Here is an 18,559-nt window from a genome sequence, read left to right as displayed (position 1 = left end):
GTACGATGATATTAATTTATTTTAGACTAAATTGCAAAAATCAACCTTTATGTTATACCTAAACTGAACTTTATACCTTTTACTATGAAATCGGCCAAACACAACCTTTATGTTCATGTTTTGTTACATCTATAACCTTTACAACTAACATCGTTGAAAAACTCAGTTAAACACCTCTAACATGCTTTGCATGTGAGGGTATAATTGTCATTTCATCCAATTTTTTATATTTGTTTTTGTTTTCCTTTTTATACCTTCTTTACTTATTTTAGAAAACAAAATGTTTATATTACATATAAGAATAAAAATTATAAAACTTCGCCCACCCCACAACCCACTTTCACCGGAGTCACCATGGCCGACCGCCACTTCTGACTTCTCCAAATTCCGGCGACCATCCTCATCCATCCACCACCACCACTCCAACTAGAAGTTGGAAAATGACGACAACACAAAAATCAAAACTTAGAACCAATTCTCATCAACAGCATCATAAGCTTTACTCTAGTACTCACTGTTAATTGCAAATAAAATCATCAACCAAATGCCCATTTCACCAAGTGTACACTAAAATTTCCCATTTTTTTTCTCTTACAATCTCCCATATAAGACAGATCGTAAATCCAAAATTCACAAATCAGAAATATGAAATCCACCACCATAACCGCCCCACACCACAAAGGTTCCTGTTCAGATCCACCCATACCGATCAGCAAGTTCGTCGTCGTCTTCTTCCTCAGTAACATCGGCGACATCACCTTCGGCGGAGGTTGACAATGACGCTGGGGACAACTGTTGCGGTGTTGGTCACCGGAGGTTGGTGGGTTTGTGGAGTGTGGACGCCTCGCACCACCATCACCATCACCTTGTTCGTTTTTCTGCTTGTTGGAAGTGGTGGCTGTCTGTGGGTAAAGGAAGGAGTGGGTGATTTTCTTTATGCAGAGAGAGAAGGCAGGGGTGGGGTAGGAATGGGGGTGGATTTTAATAAATAAATATTGTATTGTTTTAATTTAAGAATAAAATGAAAATGAAAATAAAGAAAAGGATAAAATGACAATTATACCCTCACATGCAAAGCATGTGAGAGGTGTTTAACTGAGTTTTTCAACGATGTTAGTTGTAAAGGTTATAGATGTAACAAAACATGAACATAAAGGTTGAGTTTGGCCGATTTTATAGTGAAAGGTATGAAATGCAGTTTAAGTATAACATAAAGGTTGATTTTTGCAATTTTGTCTTTATTTTAAGATCCAGTATTTTTCTTTTATGAATAAACCAAAATTTCTCTAGGTTTGGGTTGGCGTTCACACTTCACATCCAGGTTTATGTTGGCGTTCACACTTCACATCCAATGTATCTTTTTTTAAAGTTTACTCAGAAGTTTCGATGATATGTGCCTTCGGTCTTTTTTTATAAAATGATTCTAAACCAACTTGTTTAATTAATATTAATTACTTGTTAGTTACAACTTACAAGCACCGCGTGAGTTCCGTAAGAAGTCAAATTATACCACCTAAATTATAATCTAAAACTTGTTATCCTTTTATAGAAAAGGAGAAACATCACATTTTCCATATTTACGTATGTAAGCCGGGGCGGACCCACATTGGTGCCATCGGGGTCCCCGGACCCCAATCTTTTTAAAAAAAAATAGTAGATTCGTTATATTAAATTGTATATGGACCCCATAAATACAATTAGGTGGACACCATAGAAATAAAAACAAAGCTGGTGTAGTGGTAAATCTCCCTCTTTTCCACCAAGAGGTCATGGGTTCAATCCTTGATAAGCCCCTTTTTCTTATTTTTTTAAAAATCTAGTTCAAACCTCACTTTAACTCGACCCGAACGAGGACTGACCCGAAAATGGACCCCATTAAAATAAAATCCTGGGTCCGCTATTGTAAGCATTTCGATGCTCAAAAACTAACCAAGAATTTATCGACCTCAGTATCTATGCATTATGATCGTCTCACACAACAAATTGTCTCTTCAAATGTTGTATTTAATAAATAAGGAACTTTTTCTTATTTTTACAAAACAGGTCGTGTAAAATTAATGTTTAATTTTTATAATAATTGTATTACATAGGAAGGTTCAAATGAAAACCAATAGTTATCGCGAAAACTCAAAAACTAACTAAAAAAACCTAAAAAACATACCAATTTTTTTTTTTTTTGCATATCAATTTTCGCTATTTAAATTATATAAAAAAATTTAAAAAAAAAATTTGTAGTGCATGTATGTGTACTGCATATGTGCACTACAAAAAAAATTCTTTTTTTTTGAAAAAAAAAATTTATATAAAAAAACTAGCGATTTTTATAAAAAAAAATTGAAAAAAAAATTGTGTGTTTTTAGGCTTTTTTAGTTAGTTTTCGAGTTTTCGCAATAAATTTTTTTTGTTTACGTTATTTTGATTGTCAGATTCACAATGCTATATTATATTATACATTTTAATAATACTTTGAGATTATGCAAAAGTCAATGTAATTAGAACATCCGTTTCAATATAACTAAAGGGAGGTTTATTATCGTCGTCGTCATACTGTCACAGCGGAACCCTTACGCATTACCGTATTCTACCGTTGTTTGTTGCGTCAAAACCACCGGTCGGTGGCCGGACGGAGACCACCGCCCGTTCCTCCATCACCGTCGCTCCGCTCTCTCTACCTGGCTAATTTTGTCTCTCTCTATAACTAATCTGTGTCCAATATCTTCATACCGGAAAAGGAAATGAGATGGGAAGTTATGGAGGCTGAGGAGACTCCCACGTGTCTTGTGTTAAAGACCTGAAATGCCCTAGTTACTAATCACTGTTCATTCAATTTGCCTACTATAATATATTTATTGTATATTATATAAATATACAAACTACAATGTATTTTTTAGAACGATTTTTATTACTAAGTATAGTTCTTAAATATTGTGATAAAGTTAACTTAAATAACACTAAAAAACTCTCACACCCGATCCGTGACGAATTATCGATCAGAGCGAGATAATTGTTCAAAACTTATGACACTATTAAATGTTTCAATATTTATTCATGTCACAATTTCAAGTGTCACATTAAACATAAATATAATCTCGTTTATTTTCTAAGAAAAATCCTACGTGTCTTCATCCTTTCTTCACCAAACCTGAATTCTTGTATCATACTTAAAAGGGTTTTTGAGTCAACTAAAAGTTGGTGAGTAAATCTAAGTTTGAATAAAATAATTTATTATTATTTTTCTTAAAAAGGTTAGCATGAAATAATGTGTTCATGAGATAATCACAATCAATAATCAATAGCAATCACGCGATCACAACAAATACAACAACAATAAATAAAATAACCAACGATCATCCCATAGTCATGAAGAAATGATCAGTCTATGAATAAGTGAGGGCATACCTACATCCCATAGTCACGAGGAATAAAATAATGGTGACGATACCAGGCTCAACCCATGGTCATGGGGAACTTGGTCAGTCAGTGGATCCACGTGACACAATAGACACAAAGCAAGTGACAAATAGGTTCAAGTATATGTAACAATAGATACAGGTAAGCGTAACACATGGAGACACATTGATTTTGCATGTTAATGATTTAAATAAGAAACATATGAAACAGTAACACATGAGACACCTCAAAAATATTTAGTGCTTAAAAGAGGAAAGAAATAGACATACTCACAAGTTATGAAACGTTCCTCAAATGGTTCCGCATAATCAAATAATATCCAAATGAATCCAACGACAAGACACCCTAAAAATATATAAACTAATATAATATGCTAAAATCTAACTTATAATAAAAGGCTCCAAATAATGACACATGGCATTCTCTCCTTTAACCTCATAAATTTTATTTATAATTATTTAATAAATTTCTTTTAATATTAATATTAATATTAATATTAACATTAATAACTAATATATAGATATCATTTATTTTTATCCTTATCTTTATCTAAGATTAATAAATAACTTCAATTTTACAATTTAGACCTTTTGTTTTTTTTACTTTTAACCCAAAGTTTTTCATCTTTTGCAATTTAATCCCAACTCGTTTTTATTTTCAATTTTGGTCCACCATACTTATCATCTTTCCTAAGTTTTTCGATTTATTCTAAATTTTGTAAGTTAATGCACCGCAACGTGTGTGGGGGGTTCAACATTTTTTTCGTATATTTTTTCCCGATTGACTGGCCCGTCGCAGCACATCTATTTTTCTCTGTTTAACAAGTTCGACCAACGCGCAGGTCCTGGATTGACTCAGTTATTTTTTTATATGTTTTACGTTTCGGATTATTTTCTCTGCAACGAGCGTTCGTGATTCAAAGATTTCATGTCTGCTTTTCGCTCGGCGTTATTTTGTTCGTTTTTTATTTAATTTGTTTTTACGAGCTTTTCCGGTGTTGGTAGTCGCTGTCAGTGGTATAGCTTTGGTACTACTTGACACAGTTTTACAACAACCACTGTAACGCACGGGCTTAATACTAGTTCATAATAAATCTATATGATTTCCAAAATTCTCAAAATTTCCCTGAGCTATTATATTATAATATGATAATTAACAGTAGCCTAAATTCAATTTCACAAAATCAAGTCTCTAGGATTAAAAGCCTCAAATTCAAGTGTTCAGAAACCCTAATTTATCAACCAAGTATACGGTGCATTTACCCTACATAACAGTGTGTCGCTATTGATTCAATCCATTATAGGTTGCTTTTATCCCCACATAAGGGCGCATCACGTTATATGTCTTCACGCACATATTTTTACCTATTTTGTTGGATGCATTTGCCCATCACCCATACTTTATGCTTGCTTCTCGTGTTTCTCAAGCTTTTGACACTTTTTAGCATAACCATCGCGTTTGTGTGTGTATATATAATCATTGTTTGTTGTTTTAAAGTTAAGTGGTGTATATAATATGACTAAGTGTATAACATTTATCAAATTCGATCTCAGTACAATTTAAATGCATAATATTGTTGTTGGCAGTCTAGCACCATGGCCATGGGCTTACACTGCCCTTGGGCTTTGGCAGTTAAATCCGCTTGATATCATCTTCATATTTGATTCAACTTTTCTGCAAGGAAAAAATAACGCCAAAAGCCAACATTGTTAGACATGATTAATGATTTTTTTATAACAAAGATTGAGATTCGTCTTAAGGTTTTGCATGAAGAAAACATGTACTAAGGGGGTCTTCTAAGGTTAGCCTACAAAAATACGATAATTTGTGAAAAGTGAGCTATTTTCTTTTAAGCCTATGTATTAAAATTTAGTTAATTCATTTTGATCAATACAACAAATAGATCCTTGAGAGAGTAGTATCACGTACCCGAAAACCGTTCCACTTCCAAGCAGATCCAACGGCCTTGATGAGTGACGATGGCCATGCCCCAATAGCTCGACGCTTGTTTTGTATTACTGACATCTTTCTTGCATGGGCTTGAATCTAAAGATGCATCCGTGTTGTACTTTCGAGCATGCTTGGTCAAAATCCTAGAGGTTCCCATGGTTGTATCAATGGAAACATTGGAGGGTTCAGCAATCTCCCAACTTCTTATGGAAAACAAGTTGGTCCTTAATTGCGTAATAGCACATTCGACACCCTTGTTGCTACAATGATATAGATTCGGTTCATTTTAAAACCAAGAGATATATAGTGAGGAGATGCTATGTAAAATTTGATATTTGTTTGTGAAGAATATGATGGTATGAGCTTTTATATAAATGGTTCATTATCAATTGGGCTAATTCAATATTGAACGAATCAACCATGAAAAGTCTATGGAAGTGTCCGGCCCAGGTCAAATAAGCTATACGATTAGTCTTTAAGCATACTTTTTGAATCATCTTGATCAAAGCTTTTATTATTCTAGAAATCTTTATGCTCGTGTTGATTAAAGCTTTTATTATTCTAGAAATGTTTATGCTCGTGTAAACTTCTTTATAATAGTTCATAAAAGTTAATCAAGTTTATATTTAATTTAATTCAGAAACTACAAAAAAATCTTCCTAATTATTATTCAACATTTCAAAAAAAAACTTATTATTATTCGCTTTATAACAGTTTCACAAAACATATCATCTTTCTGTTATATTTACAATAAAAACTTATTATATACTTCTACCAATATATACTTTCTTTTATTCAAATGATTTATTTAAAAAGGGTTATAGTAAATAAAGAAGTAATGTTACAATTGGGTTTTTTTTCCCTTTGAATAATATTTAATTTTGTGATAACATGTATTGTGTTTAATCAGTAAAAATACAAGTTATATTCAAGATACTAACCTAGTTATCAAAAACTAGAGATAAATGATTATACGAATGAGGTTTCAAGATACACATTCACTTTTGAACTTTTAACAAAAATAAAAACTATAGTAGATTTCAAGCGAAGGCGATGAATGAAAGGATGGTGTTTGTGGTTATATATTAGGGGTAGAGGAGGCAGAGGGAGGAGAGTTAAGAGTTTGCAGGTGGCTGTGATATAAAGCATCGATGGTGGTTGGTTGTAGGTAGTAGTGTCCTCATAGATGATAAATGTGTTCATAATTTTTTATACTATGAAATAATTTATTAACTAAGCATATTGTCACGGGCATGTCCTCAGAAGTTTCTTGTGCTGGCTTCTAGATGTATGAGAGTAGGTCATTTTGACTCACTTATTAATATGGGTTATTGGTTTAGTTTTTTTTGTTTTTGAACGGCCAACAAACTCAATCCCGAGCACTTTCGGGGCACCCACTGGACAAACGGAGTACTCCGAGAGTAACCCGAGTCCACCACCAATTCCGGGGAAAACCCGGTAACTCACCCGCCCGTAGGCACGACGGTGAAATTACCGGTAAAACCCGTTTGGCTCAAGGATCCAACCCAAGTTTCCCTGGGTCTCCTATCATTGCCCACCAATGCCTCACTCTGCACCAAGTGGGAGTCGAACTTGCATCTCTCAAGAGAAATGCAAGCCCTCCACCACTTGATCTAGAGATCATTGGCAATGTGTTGAACCGCATGTAACCGGGATCGAACTCGAGACCTTGACTTTCACAAGCAACCATCTAACCACTCGGCCGGGTATGCCACATCCAAAATAATGAGGGTGGATGACCATAACTCCTGACTAGTGATCATTGACGGATCTTAAACTTATTTTTCGATAAAATAATGAGGGTGGACTCTCAAAATCCAATATTTTACACTACAATAAAAATCTGAAAATTTTCAATAAAATTTATATTACAAAGCAAAAAAATAGAAGGACGGGAACCCCAGGCCCATGAAAAGATCCGCCCATGCTAGTGATACATGGGAAGTGCAAACACTTATGCACGACCTTTTTATATCGTTAAGACTCCTTAAAATGGAGGAGTAACCGGTAAATTCAAGTGACTCAATTCAATTGAGTAGATGTGGATGTCATCATAAATGCATGTTTAACATTTCAAAATAACTTTTTAACCATTTTTATAAATACAAATTTACATGATTATTAAATTTCTTTCAATCTCCAAAGAGTAAACTGTCATTTTGGTCCTTGTGGTTTGGGTACTTTTGCCATTTTAGTCCAAATCTCAAACTTTTTAAATCTGGGTCCCTATGGTTTCACTTTTATTGCCATTTTAGTCCAAAATTCAAAAACCCCCTATTTTGACGGTTGAAAACTGGTTGTTTTGTCCTTTTGTTCAGGGGCATTTTGGTCATTTTAATTTTATTATAATATATTAACTAATTAAAATAATAAAATTAAATAATCCCCATATAAATAGCAATATTCATCTTCCCCTACACCAAACCCTAACCTTCTCCAAAAACTGGCATCTTCTCGAAACATAAGACAGATCCCACCCCTCTTCTTTCTCTTTACCTCAAAACCCTACCACACACCACCAAACCGCCGTTACCACCGGAGGTGTTATTCCGGTCGGAATAGCTTCGCTTCTTAAGCTACAAGTTATTTCACTCTCGAACAATAATCTCACCGATTTAATTCCAGCGTCTATGTTTTGTAATGTTTCGGTTGATAAACCGTCTATACGGAATGTTCAGTTAGGGTTTAATGCGTTTACGGATATTATTCCTCATGTGTCTGTGTCTGGTAAATGCTTTAGTGTTTTGCAAGTTTTGGATCTTCAACAGAATCAGATTCAAGGTGATTTTCCATTGTGGTTGACTGATTTAGCTACATTAACGGCTTTAGATGTTTCTGGTAATCGTTTGTCTGGTGAAAGGGGGTTGGGGCTGGTTTCATTTTTTTTATTTTTAATTTAAAACAAAATCACATGAAAAAAAGACGTAAAAAGACAATTTTGCCCCTAAGGAAAATGACAAAATATAAGGGTTTATTTAGGGAATCTGGCCTGATTTCACTTTTGGACCAAAATGGCAACAAAAATGAAACCACAAGGACCCAGATACAAAAATTTTGAGATTTGGACTAAAGTGGCCAAACTGGCCAAACCACAGGGACCAAAATTGCAGTTTAATCATCTCAAAAAGTGAATTTCAAGAAACGAGTGAATAATAAGATGATTTTAATTTGTTTTAAGAAACGATTTTTTCCAAAAGAATCAAAAAATTAAAATATTTAAGAGTTACTTGTCATTCACCTCCTTGTGGTTTGCTCAACTTTTTCATTTCTGACCAAACTTTAAAATTGTATAATTTTCTCCTTAACATTCTCGAAGCGTACCATTTCAATCCACAAAGCTAACCCAATTAAAAAAAAGCACAATTAACTTTGGTATCAGGGGCGAAAAATGGCATTTTAATCTAATTTTTTTATTTTTTAAGCTTCTTCTTCCTCTTCTTCTTATACATACAAAGTTAACTTCTCCCCCTTCCCTTCTCTACATCACCACCGTCACACCTACCACCACCACCCACCACTTGCAACAACCAACACCCATCACCTGTTAAATATGTTTTGAAACATCAAAACATTAGGGTCGGCCATGTGTATTTATCATGTAAAACTCTTAATAGTCGTCTAAACAGCCACCACCACCATAGAAACAGATGAATCCATGCTTAAATTCCAATAGATCGTAGAGATTTATGTTTTTCCAACACCCTTAGAACCTACAACAAATCAGATAAATGGTTTTTAGGCAGCAAATGGCAGCGTGCGGTGTTGGTGTTAGATCTAGCAGAAGACGGCGGTGCAGGGGTTCGAGTGGTGAGTGGAGGAGGCGATGCCGGAAGGGTTCCATGGTTGTATAGGTTTTTGGTGGTGGTTATTGTGATGGTGGGAGCGGCAGGCGATGGTAGGGGTAGTTGTCGAAGGTATGTGTTGGGGTGATGTTGCAGTGTTACAGAGAGAGAGAGAGACAAAGAGGGGCAGGTGAGAGAGAAAGAGAGAAAAGAAAGGGCAGTAGTGGCAGTGGTGGCGGTGGTGTTTAATGGTTGGTTGTAGTGGTTGTAACGGCTGTGGATGTTAGGCGATGGTGGTTCTAGGGTTCCGACTATGGTGGGGTTGGACAATGGTGGTGTTTGACGACGGTTGTGGTGGTAGGTGGGTTAATGTTGGTGGTGAGAGGTGGGAGGTGATGGTGGAATCTTTAAGAGTGTGGTAAGAGAGAGAAAGTTGTAGAGAGGGAGAGATAGTGGTATAGAGAGAAAGAGGGTTATAATAATAATAATAATAATAATAATAATAATAATAATAATAATAATAAGTTTTAAAAATAAAAATTTAGAGCAAATTGTCATTTTTATTCTGGAGTTAACAGAGTTTTTTAATTAGGATTAGTTTTATGAACTAAAATAACATGTTTCAAGAATAACAAAATAAAATGATACAATTTTAAAATTTAACTTGAAACAGTAAAAATAGACAAACTACATTGACGTATGGCACTTAACTCGATATTTAAATATCTCCATGTTGCATTTCTCTTTTTGTAAGTTTGGCGTTCACATGCATCCGCTTTAATTAATTAATTAATTAATTAATTAATTAACAATTAAAACTAAAACTGTGAAAATGAGCCCAAACCCGAGTTTCATACAAGCTTAAGCTTGACCACTTTAACTTTAAAATGACTTAGGATCAAGTTTATCTCATTTAGAATTTTATTTTTAAAACTCATGCTGAGCTCGTTAGTAATTTTTCGAGTTCATATATTATATTTAACTAGCTTACAACCTCGTGTATTACACGGGTTAAATGACGAAAAAATGTAAATTATGAACTTGTATATAATACTTATTAATGAAATGGCTTATTTTAATAAAATGGTAAAACAAAAGAACAGTTATATTTTCGCTATTCAAAATAATTTTCTAAGTTTTCAGTTTTCTTTTGAGATACTACAATCCATTTTATTATATATCTTAAAAAGAAGTAACATTAAAAAATTAAAAAAAATAATTATCATAAAATTGTAAGTATTTTTAAAAATAATTATAAGTTATGAGGTTACGGTAAATAAATTGTAATTAAATTCTACTATGTATATTAATGATATAATAAATACTTTGATATAAATACTATTTTTAGATATATGGATCATGAGACAAGATACGAATATCATCATTATATAGAAAATATTACATATTAAAAAATCATACTAAAAATAAAGTATACGTTTAAAAAAATAGGACTAAAGTTTTTTAAACTATAAATTTGAGCGTCTACAACAGCTTTTTTAATTAGTAGTTGATATTTAAATATTCAAATTAAAATTTTTATAATATTATATAATGTCTTTATTTAGCATGATGATAATGTCTTTAGTTGCGTAATATGATTGAAATTAGAAAGTTAGACCATTTTTTAAGATGAAAACATATTGATATTAATATAAATTTAAAATTGGAAGAAAATATTGAACACGTGTATTACACGACTTAAGTAAATATAATGTTATATACTTAATAGCAAAAAAAGAATATGCCTTTTGAAAACCATTTAGTGTTCGCTTTAAAGATAATTTGGTACTTTATTTAGATAATCCGCTTGTAATTTTAGTCTTCTAAGTTATATACTATAAGTACTTGTACATGTGATTTGATACTTTATTAGTAATTATTGTTTATATCCAAATAATATATTTTATCTTAACAAATATATATGGTTAGGGTAAAATGAAAATTTCTACAAGTTCTGAAAACTTAGAGAACTCGGCCTTACAAAAGGTTTTTTGATTTTTTTACAGGGGGTGTGAATTAGCGGTTAGAGACTCAGGGCGTTAAACCTTTTAATTTTGAATTCAAGTGGTTAAAACCACTAAAACATATGGACTCAAAAAGTAATTTATTATTAATTAAATTTGAAATTATACGTTTGATCTCTAACTATATTAAATAATAGTATACTTATTATATTATTTGATACATTCATATTTGTTATAGATAATTATTAATTAAATTTGAATTTATACGTTTATCTCTAACTATATTAATTAATATTATATTATATTTTATGTATAAAAATTAATATGTAATACTATTATTAAAAGGGGGGAGGCACGAGAGAGTGACATGTGTACAAAAAGATTTTCGTTTATTAGTATAGAAAGATACGTTAATAATTATTAATTTTATATAAAATCTAATATACTTATTAAAATTTTATCATATTTTCCTATACAATAATAACTATTATATAAAAATTTATTTAAATAAAAAGCTTGTATACAATAATAACTATTATATAAATAAAAAGCTTGTATAGTTTCGTGAGCTGACTCGGGCTCGTTTATTAAATGAGTCTAAATAAAAGCTCGAGTTTGTTTAAACTCAACTCGATTTAAGTGTTTAGCGACCGATCTCGGTAGCTCACGACCGGCTCGACTCGTTTACACCTCATTAAGTTAACTAAACATTGATAATCTATTATATTTTAATCTATTACATTTTTATTGAAGTGTTACACCTTCAATATTTCAAAATGCTAACACACACTTCATTACTTCAATAGATATACGAAAGTGTGAAATATTTTATTTAACCTATATATACTATTCAAATATCAAGTTATATTTTAGATCTTTTATCTTTACACATATATAACTTCTTATCTTTTCATAATTCAACGAACACATTTCTAAATATCACTTATACAACCCTCAAACTCGTCTAACACATCATTAAAAGAAAAACTAAAAATAAAAATATAAAATAAAAATAAATAGTTTTGGTATCGCATTAAATGTCTCAAACGGAGGTGAAACTCAAGACCAAACCAGTGCACCACCCACCTACTTTAGTACATCCCTTTAGGCTTTCTATTGGTATTCGTCATCTTGTCCGTGAGATTGATATAGGCATGCAATATACTATCCAATACTACCAACCAGCCTTGCTCATTCATGACAACCACCACCACCACCTAAACAATCATCATAAGCTAAGAGAGGAATATGTCGATCCGTCAAGCTCCAACACGCGTATATACACGTATATCTATATAGGGGCAAGCTCCAACACGCGTATATACACGTATATCTATATAGGGGCATAGTTAGCATATAACTAGGGTAAGCCTGGGCTACCCCTCAATTTTGTGGCGAAGTGCAAAAACTTATTTTTCTCAAAAACTTATTTTTCTTCTCCTTTTATGTATTATATAACCCTTAACAAATATTAGGACACCCCTAAGTCATATATATATAGGATTAGGTTCAAACGTGAACAAAATCCCAAGAGTGAACTGCGTGAACTGATCTGGGCCCTTGATTTTTATGATCTTGAGATTAAAGTGAGTGGCATGATGGTAATTATTTGATTAATTTTTTCCATTTAATTAAATACAAAAAGGGTATATGTGTAATTTCAATCTTAAATTGATTTCATAAATCTCTCACAAATCCAGTAATCAATTATCCTCTTAAATTGATTGCATAAATCTCTCACAAGTCAAATCAAGGATTAGGAAAGATGTAACTTAATTCAATTATTTAAATAATTATTTGTTTAAATGCGATGTACACATGTGTATTCTGATTTTGCCCTCTTTTTAATGCGATGTACACATGTGTATATCATCTGTTTTTGTGATATCTCGGAATTTTTTTTGTATTGAATGTTGATGTACACCTGTGAATTACTGTACACATATGTACGATGCTGAGTACACATGTGTACTGTTCTATTTATATCCAAGTACACATGTGTATACCGTTGAAATATGAAGGTTACGTGGATCTTAAAAATCAAAATTTGAATTCTGGTGATGAAATCTGAAATAAAAATTAAAATTGAAATCTGGTGATTTGTTGTTTGTTTTGATAATTATCTTATTAATAAATAAACATAATGTGGATAATGAATTTAAATTAGGAAAGATGTAACTTAATTCAATTATTAAAATAATGATTTAAATCTAATTTTTTATATAATTACAGTCCTACCCTTAACAACTAAAAAGGAAATCAAGGGTCCATATCTATTCACGCAGTTCACTCTTGGAAGGTTGTTCACGCTGGAACCCTACCCTATATATATATATATATATATATATATATATATATATATATATATATATAGGGTAGGGCTAGATAGAAAACCCTATATATATAAAAAACCCGAGAAAACCCAAGCTCCCGACATTTTTTTTTTTTGAAAAAAATAACACATGTAATATACATGTTTTTAAGACTTTTGGGCCAAAAAAATCAAAAAAGCGCCGAAGGGATATTTTAAAAAAAAAAAAACAAGTTTTAGCAATTTTCAGCGAAATTATGTCTTTTTTGCTTAACACGTGTTAGGAGCTGAAATTTGTTTATTTTTTTTAAAAAAATCCCTTCGGCTCTTTTTTGTTTTTTTTGGCCCAAAACACTCTAAAACATGTATATTACATGTGTAATTTTTTTCAAAAAAAAAAATGTCGGGATGTTGGGTAAAAATGGCTTCCCATTTGGGTTTCCAGAGTTTTCTAAGAATTTTAGGGTTTTTTATCTAGCATTATCCTATATATATATATATATATATATATATATATATATAATAGGATACCCCTGATTTTTTTTCTAGACCCGCCACTGTATCTATATTAAATTCACAACAAAACCTATATCTAAACCAACCCAAAACAATAGGCCCAAAACAAATTAGGATGTGAACACACAACATGCATATATAGTGAAACAAATAAGCATACATACATTAAACAAACCACTGATGTAAAAAAAAACAATTGAAAGGGTTGTGAAAGAAGGAAGGAGGGAGGTGGTTGCACCATCATATAAGAGGAGAGGATCACAACCAATGGTGGCCAACGATTGTTTTCTCGTAGAGAGAGAGGAGGTGATGGTAAATTTTGTAATAAAACATTAAAATGGTTCTCACCTTCGTGTGCAAGGTTCATAACATGGTATTTTAATGCCATGTATACAAATGTAAAATATCCATTTTAGAGATCAAATGTTACAAATTTTAATTTTAGGGATGACTTGTGTTAAAATAAAAAAATTTAAAGACAAATTAAATCATAATTTCACATACACAACATTATGTAACTTATTCACTTGGTTTAACTTTCCTTCAATCTAATATAACTTATATTCACTTAATTTAACTTTCCTTTAACTTAACTTATTCGCTTTATAGAGGAAGTGGGTCTGTGACATTTTGGATTCGACTAGGTCTTCGGTGTTAGTTAACGGGTCAACAACCTTTGAATTCCAGTGCTCGAGGAAAGTTTGTCAAGGTGATCCTCAATCCCCATTTATTTTTATAATTGTTGTGGAAGCTCACTTGTTTTATGAAAAACGCTAAGCAAGTTGGGGTCTTTGATGGTCTTGCGACACCAAATAATGGGCCCATTCTATCACATTTTATATACGGGGATGACGTGCTTGTGATTGGGGAATGGTCTAATTTAAATGTCTCAACCTTGCTAGAATTCTTAGAGCCTTGTATCTTGTATTGGGTTTAAAGATCAATTAGCTTCTAGATTACAAATTTAAAGCTCAAACCATTCATTTCACTTATCTTGGGTTAGTTGTTGGTGCCAACAGGAGTCTCTTTAAAAGTTGGAGCTCTATTATTCAAGTGGTGGAAAAGAGACTCTATATGGAAGGCGTCGAGACTATCTATTGGTGGGTGGATGACCTTGCTTATGTCGATATTTGAAAGCCTTCCAATGTATTTCTTTTCTTTGTACAAAGCCCCGCTTAGGGTCATTTATAAATTGGATGGCCTTAGAAGAAAATTTTTATGGAGTGGCAAATAAGAGAAGAATAATATAAGTTGGGTTGCTTGGGATATTGTGGTGTCCCCCAAAAGTTACGGAGGTTTGAAGTTAACAACGCTTAGGGACTACAATCTAAGTCTCCTTACCAAGTGGGAATGGAGGTTTAAAACTCAAAGACATCTTTGATCTAAGGTTATTTTGGCTTTTCATGGCAATCAGAATCGGGAGACAAATCTGTCGGTGAATAAATACATGGGTGGGGTTTGGAAGCAAATTACAAAGATCGTAAAGATTTATGAACCAAAATGTGGATTCTGAAGGCTAATTCAAATGGGTGTTAGGGAATGGAAAATATATAAGGTTTTTGGGAGGATGTTTGGGCTGGGACAAGCTCTCTTGCTTCGAATTTTCCTACTTTCTATGACCTGGAAGTGTAAAAAGAAGTGAGGTGACCTCTTAAAATGAATGCTTCGGATCTGTTTCAATGAAATAAATGACAATGTCTTAAAGTGAATATTTTCAGGTGGAGAGCTCTAAAGAACTAAATTCCGACTAAAGATGTTCTTGTTAGAAGGAATGCCAGTACCGCTTGTGATTTTTGCCCTTTTATATGGAGTATGTGGAGACAGTTGATTACCTATTCACTGCTTGTTTCATAGCTCATGGTGTTTGGTCTTTGGTCTCAGCTTGATGCAACTGTCCTTAGGTTATCGCCTTCTCAATTAAGGATATTTTGAACTTTCATGTTATGCTTAAAGGTTCGAGTAGTTATACCTGCCCATATAGTTCAATCGATTATGCTTCTGTCTTGTTGGGCTATATGGAGGGCCCAGAATGAGGTTATATTTAATGGGAAGAAGGTGGCTATTCGGAGTATCATTGAAGAAGTGAAGGTGATGGGGTACATCTGGATAAAGAATCGTGCAAAGGATCTAGAGTTAGATGAAGAAAAATGGAAATCTTTTAGGTGCTGTTTGTTTTTTCAGAGGTAAATCATCTACAGTCTGCGAACCTCATCTGCAGACATCTGTAGCAGAAGATGTGGACCAAACCTCTGCAGTCTGCAAGAAGAAGATTGTTTGTTTTTTTAACTTCTGCAAGAACAATCGATTCACTCAAAACAACAAGAACAATCGATTTGTATAAACAACAAGACCAATCGATTTGCATAAACAACAAGAACAATCGATTCACTCAAAACAACCTAACAATGAACAAAATCGAGTTGGGGGCAATTTCTTATGAAAAGAAAAACATAACAAAAACATAACAAGAAAAACATTACCTGGTGTTGAAGGGTGACGGCCCTAGAGGACTACGGTGGAAGGAGGAGGCGGTGGAAGGTGGCTGTGGTGGAAGGAGGAGGACTGTGGTGGAAGGAGGTTGTGGAAGGTGGCTGCGGTGGAAGGAGGGGGACTGCGGTGGAAGGAGGTAGCGGCAGCAGCAGGAGGAGGCGGCGGTGGTGGAATGTGGCTGCGGTGGAAGGTGGAGGCGGCGGTGCTAACGTGAACGGCGGCGGAAATTGGAGTGGTGCAGAGGTGGTGGAGGAGAAGAAAGAGGTGTGCTAGGGTTTGTGTTTGTGTTTTGTATCTATGATGTTAGGCAAAAAGAAAGGGAAGAAGAGGTTAGAAGAGGTGAGAAGACCCTTTCCTACATCAGCACCAAAAAGAGGTCAGGCAAACCTTTTTAAATGAAATTTCTTCTAAAACATAAACGTCTGCACACTCAAACGTCTGCACATGGTCTGTATAGCGCAGGCATAAGAGGAGAAAAAGAGCTTTTCAAAAAAAAAAAAAAAAAAAACCATCCCCTTAATGTGTAATTGTCTCTTTTCTTTATGGTTGTATTGGTATCTTGGTGGTGCTTGCTTTGGTTGAATAAATGTCTTAAAAAACATGTGTCAAAAAATGCTTTTATGTGAATATTGATGGTATCATTTAACGGGAAAGACTATAATTTCTAAAGGAAAGCTAAAATAAATAAAAGTAATAAAAATTAATCATAAAAAATATTTAATTTTAAATGTTTCAATGGCTATATTTTAACAGTCATATTGCAACGACTATAATTTAACGGTTATATTATATCGATCGGTTATACATTCATAACATATTCGAACCCTTGTCACTTCAAATTCAGGTATTCTCTCAAATATGGGTGGAGGATATGCATATGTTGTTGAACCGTCATTTTCATGTCAAAATGCAAACCCTCATGATCAACCTGCAGACCCTCCGGTCTCCTCGTCCAGATATTTACCCTAACAGTTCAGCTGCAAACAGTGGCGGACTTATAGTTTTAATAGGGGTAGCACGGGCTATCCCTCAACCCCGTCTCCGTAGTATAAAAATACCCCTTAACTTCATTTCCGTAGTGTAAAAATACCCCTCAACTTCGTTTCTGTTATATAAAGGATACCCCTGATCCTAAAAAAAATAAATTAGGATACCCCTAACTTTTTGGGCTTGTCCCGCCACTGGCTGCAAACCCTCCTCCTCCAACTATGTGCCCTTCACCGCCCAACTGCAAACCCTCCTCATTCAACTGTCTACCCTCCTCGTTCACTAACATGACGTGGTTAAATCAATCTATGTACACGATAGCACTAGCGATATATTTATTCGTCATAATTAGGTTTAACAATTACATTTGTGAGGCTAATATTCCATCAAGGTGCTTCAGCATCGATAGACTTGTTCTTAGGCGATGATTAACTCTCTCCTGTGACAATCAATCTCCACAACTCAAAAATAACCTTTAATAAATTATATGTTTTTTAAGTTCATTACAATATATAGCGAAACAGATTAGGTTTAATTGTTCTTAATTTGAAATAATAATGAAAAAGAATATGGTGTCATGTTAGTGCAGGAAGCATTAAGAGGATAAATAGTGATCACTATACCTTATCGTGTTTTGGTGACATTTAAACACCAATTCAGCCACAATAAATACTTGGTTCTTAGAGATAATGTAGAGTGGATTGATGAATATATATCCCACCATTATATATACATACATAATTAACAGAAATGTTTAGAGTTGTTTTATATTTACTTTCTATAAACTAATCTAAATGTTTATACAATATTTTAATAAAAAAAATTATATAAGTCTGCGTTTTAGAATATATTTGATTTTGATGTGATGATTGTATTCACAAAAACAAATAAAATAATCCCTAAAACACGTGAGCTTGTAATTCAAAAAAAAAGCTTAACTCCATTAAGTTTTCTTAACTGATGATTGATGGAGGATAAATAAGTGAAAGGTGGGACTGGCATCGGGAGTATTCAAAGGTGGGACTGGTAATGGCCAATGACGTATAGTTAGGATTATTACAGGCAATTCCCCAATAAACAATCATGTTCAACCAATACCATAGTCCATAATTTTCAAACAATTAAGC

General features: G+C 33.3%; 1 protein-coding gene across 1 annotated transcript; it reads right to left on the bottom strand.

Moving 5' to 3' along the window:
- Positions 1-4,926: 4,926 nt before the first annotated feature.
- LOC118490528 lies at positions 4,927-17,721 on the bottom strand. The gene is made up of 5 exons (XM_035988217.1): positions 17,607-17,721; positions 16,833-16,927; positions 16,436-16,650; positions 5,341-5,621; positions 4,927-5,085 (listed from the first exon to the last, which is right to left on the bottom strand). The coding sequence occupies exons 1-5, from the start codon at positions 17,719-17,721 to the stop codon at positions 5,066-5,068; spliced, it is 726 nt and encodes a 241-aa protein (XP_035844110.1). The 3' UTR covers positions 4,927-5,065.
- Positions 17,722-18,559: the final 838 nt, after the last annotated feature.

The sequence above is a fragment of the Helianthus annuus genome, chromosome 3 (genome assembly GCF_002127325.2).
Source record: "Helianthus annuus cultivar XRQ/B chromosome 3, HanXRQr2.0-SUNRISE, whole genome shotgun sequence".
Lineage (NCBI taxonomy): Eukaryota > Viridiplantae > Streptophyta > Magnoliopsida > Asterales > Asteraceae > Helianthus > Helianthus annuus.
Note: the sequence above shows the minus strand (reverse complement) of the source record. Positions and strands in the feature narration are given on the sequence as shown.